The sequence below is a fragment of the Myotis brandtii genome, unplaced genomic scaffold (assembly GCF_000412655.1).
Source record: "Myotis brandtii unplaced genomic scaffold, ASM41265v1 scaffold446, whole genome shotgun sequence".
NCBI lineage: Eukaryota > Metazoa > Chordata > Mammalia > Chiroptera > Vespertilionidae > Myotis > Myotis brandtii.
The window spans coordinates 1,206,777-1,210,334 of NW_005367057.1; the positions used below are offsets into that span (position 1 = coordinate 1,206,777).

Genomic DNA, 3,558 nt, shown 5'->3' on the forward strand with positions numbered 1-3,558 from the left:
GAAAAAGGAGAACAACTTTAATAATCTGAACAATAAAGATTTATTAAAAGAATAAAAAAAGTAGAGAGTAAGATTTTTCATTTAATTCTGCATCATGATCATATCACCTCTTGTTCATCCCATATAGCTTCATTCCATTTCTCATTGCCCTTATTTTGTTATGATGCTACTATTCCTTGCTATGTGAGCCTCTTATGAGTAAAATAAGAATTTATTTAAAAATCTTCATGTTAATAGCTCCCTCAAAGAATGAATCTGGGTATAAGAAAGAAGAATTCTATATGAATTAGTGAAATTCATAGCAGAAATGTATGGTTTTATAAATACAAATGATTTTGAGTCATTATTTCAATAAATGTAGGTAGTTCACCTAATATAATGAAAACAAGGGGAAAATCCAATAATGTCTCAGCACAATCTAGAATATATAAAGTTACTTTTGTGGAACACATGATTAGGCAGGAATTTTTGAGATGAAGTTACTTCCTTCATTAGATAACTTACTCTTCGTCCTTTAGGACCTTGACTCCCAGGTGGTCCTCTTGCCCCAACATGACCCTACATGATGAAAATTTTAATATCAGTTATACGATTCACAGGAATGTTATCAGAATAGTAGTTATACCCTTTCTTAAAACATGTAATTCCCCTTGGGAATTCTTAAAATAAAATTGATTAGCCTGGCCGCTGTGGCTCAGTGGTTGAGCGTTGATCCATGAACCAGGAGGTCATGGTTCAATTCCCAGTCAGGGCACATGCCCGGGTTGTGGGCTTGATCACTAGGGTGGGGCATTCAGGAGGCAGACAATCCATGATTCTCTCTCATCATTGATGTTTCTATCTCTCTCTCCCTCTCCCTCTCTTTCTCTGAAGTCAATGAAAAAAAGAAAACACATATAAAAATTGATTAGTCTCCTTAAAAATATGCTTTAGTTAAAAAAAATACACACCATCTTTTCCTTCCCCAACATTGTGCTTTTGATGTTCCTACTATTTGGAGTAGCTTCATTTCTGGGTATTTATACCCTGAACAAAGAATGGAAGCTTTTAATATTGACGAATTGTTTTCTGGAGGAACATACATGGATCAGTAGTGGAGGGAGACACCAGTCTAACCTGCCTGTTTCCTTAAAGAAGCAATGGCCGTCATTGTGAGATTTCTTTCCCATTATTCTAGACATTTATGACAATCCCATAACACAAAGATAGATTTTTTTTTGTTATTATGAAAAAAGCCACAGTGTTTCCAATTAACATGCCACAAAAATAGCCTGTAAATAAAGATTAAGTTGCTATTAAGTCAATTACAATGAATTATTTTATGCCTTATAGTCTTCAATAAAGACTTAATTAGAAAAAAAATTATTTATCTATATAACAGTAGGTAAATAAAACCAGTGAACTTCTACAAGATATCAAATTTATTAATTATCTGATGTTAGTAAAAAGATTGGCAACTGTGACCCTAGATCAGTATTCCTAATTTTAGAAGTCAACACCGTATCTTTCACTATACTGTAAAATGGGGCTTCTCTTCAAAAAAGCATCTTCACACAACCGCATAAATTATTTCTCATAAGAATAGTTTTGCTTAGGGGAACATAAAGGCTTACCTCTTTCATATTTAAGTTCATAAACACAGTTAAATTTTGATAAGCAAACGTTATCCCTTAAGAGACAAGATTTTATTTTCTTTCTCGAAGCAAAAACAGAGTATTTTGAAAAACTCCAGTTTTGTTTAATAAAGGTAGATTCTCTATAAATTGTGTTTGGTTGAAAATACTTGCAAATTTCTTTAAAAAATGTTGGAACTTATGCTTACTTGTGATTTATATATCCAATTGGTCTGACTTCTAATCTTGACTACTGACCCTGTTTTCTTATATGTGGTTATTCAAGAAAGTTTAAATGTCTTTTTAGTTTTAGGCAGCAGAATTGAAACTGGTTGTACTATTAGAAGCGGGCAGAAGCTTATGGAACAAGTAGAGGTGAGGAAGTTCAAGACACCATGACATATTCTAGAGTGCTTTGCATTGACTGGGGAGAGAAGCAGCCTCCCTTCGTTTTACACATTACATATTTTGCATAAAAACATAGAATAACCAAAATGATGGGTTTAAATTTAAACAGACATTCTAGAAGGGATATAAAGTCTTTTCTGTACTTACAGGTAAGCCAGGTGGACCCACAGGTCCTGGGACCCCAGGAGGACCTGGATATCCCTATAATTTGAATAAAATATAAAAGACATAAACTCTCCATTATACCTAATTATTTTCATTAAAGAAAAACCAGTAAATTATAAGTAGTAGTAAAAAGTGATGATCTGATAAGATCTTTCTCTCTTATCCTAGATGTAAGAGGCTATAGGAAATGTTCCACAGATAGATAATAGAAATAAAAAAAAATTACATAAAAGCTGTGTATCCTTTTATTAGAAATTCTTTGCCTGGAAAAGAAATTGACTAGCCAGAATCACATATTATAACCTATAGAGAAGAGAAAATTCATTTATCTTCTGAATTTTATGTTATATAGATTATGAAATCACATGATTTTCAGAGGTCATGGCATTTAATAATTAATGAGTGCCAATATGTACAAATATTCTGGCTACCCAATTTTAGGAGGACCATACCCTCTATGGTATTAATACTGATTCAGGGAGTGTTTTAGGAGGCAATAATTCCTAAAATTGATTAATTCATGGGTATGTTAAATTTCCTAGCTGACAACAACTGGAGATAGTTTTAAAAAACAACAACAAAAACCTTTATACTGCTTTTCTGATAATATAAAAGTCAAAACACTAAAGAATAACTTAGGTAAAATAAAACTGTAGACAGCATTATGTGCCATTATAATATATTTTCTGAAAATAAGATTCTTTTATTGATAATAATAATTTGTTCTAGCTTCTGTCACACTTAAAAATATCTGACCAAGCCATCTGATTTGAAAGATTTTTACCTTTCATACAGCATTCTAAAAGGTAAACTGTTTAAAGAAGAAGAAAATTCTAATGGTAATTTACTATAAAATAGTATTTTTCATTTACTTATATTGCATCCAAGATAATTCTACCTCTGGAATGCCTCAACTTTGTTATGTTCTTTGGAAACATATCTTTCAAATCATTGAGCTCTTACCATAGCACCCTTCTCTCCCTGGGGACCTACTGGGCCTGGACTTCCACGCTCTCCCTTTTAGTACAAAGAGAGAAGAGAAACATTGAGGCAGGTTAATTAGTCATGACTGAGCTACACCTAGACAGAAAAATTGTCCATTAGAATCATAACTTACATGCATATATTATTCTAATTTCTAATATTTTTTAAATTGAAAAATTTTGCATTTTAACCAAAAATTTAAAACTTAGAACATATAGGCAGGGGATAGTGGGTGGGAAGAGATCAACCAATGAACTTGTATGCATTTATGCATAACCTGTGGACACAGACAATGGGGTGGTGGGTGCCTCAGGAGGGGACTGGAGAGGGCTGGAAGAGGTTAATGGGAGAAAAGGGGAATCTATGAAATACTTTCAACAATAAAGAT

General features: G+C 32.8%; 1 protein-coding gene across 1 annotated transcript in view; it reads right to left on the reverse strand.

The window, feature by feature from the left end:
* The window catches only part of COL24A1 (collagen, type XXIV, alpha 1), a 197,112-nt gene that overhangs the window by 140,861 nt on the left and 52,693 nt on the right, over positions 1-3,558 (reverse strand). The window contains exons 10-11 of the mRNA XM_005874588.2: positions 2,169-2,222; positions 505-558 (exon numbers count right to left, since the gene is read on the reverse strand). Coding sequence (XP_005874650.2) covers positions 505-558; positions 2,169-2,222 — 108 coding nt within the window. The remainder of the gene's footprint in view (positions 1-504; positions 559-2,168; positions 2,223-3,558) is intronic.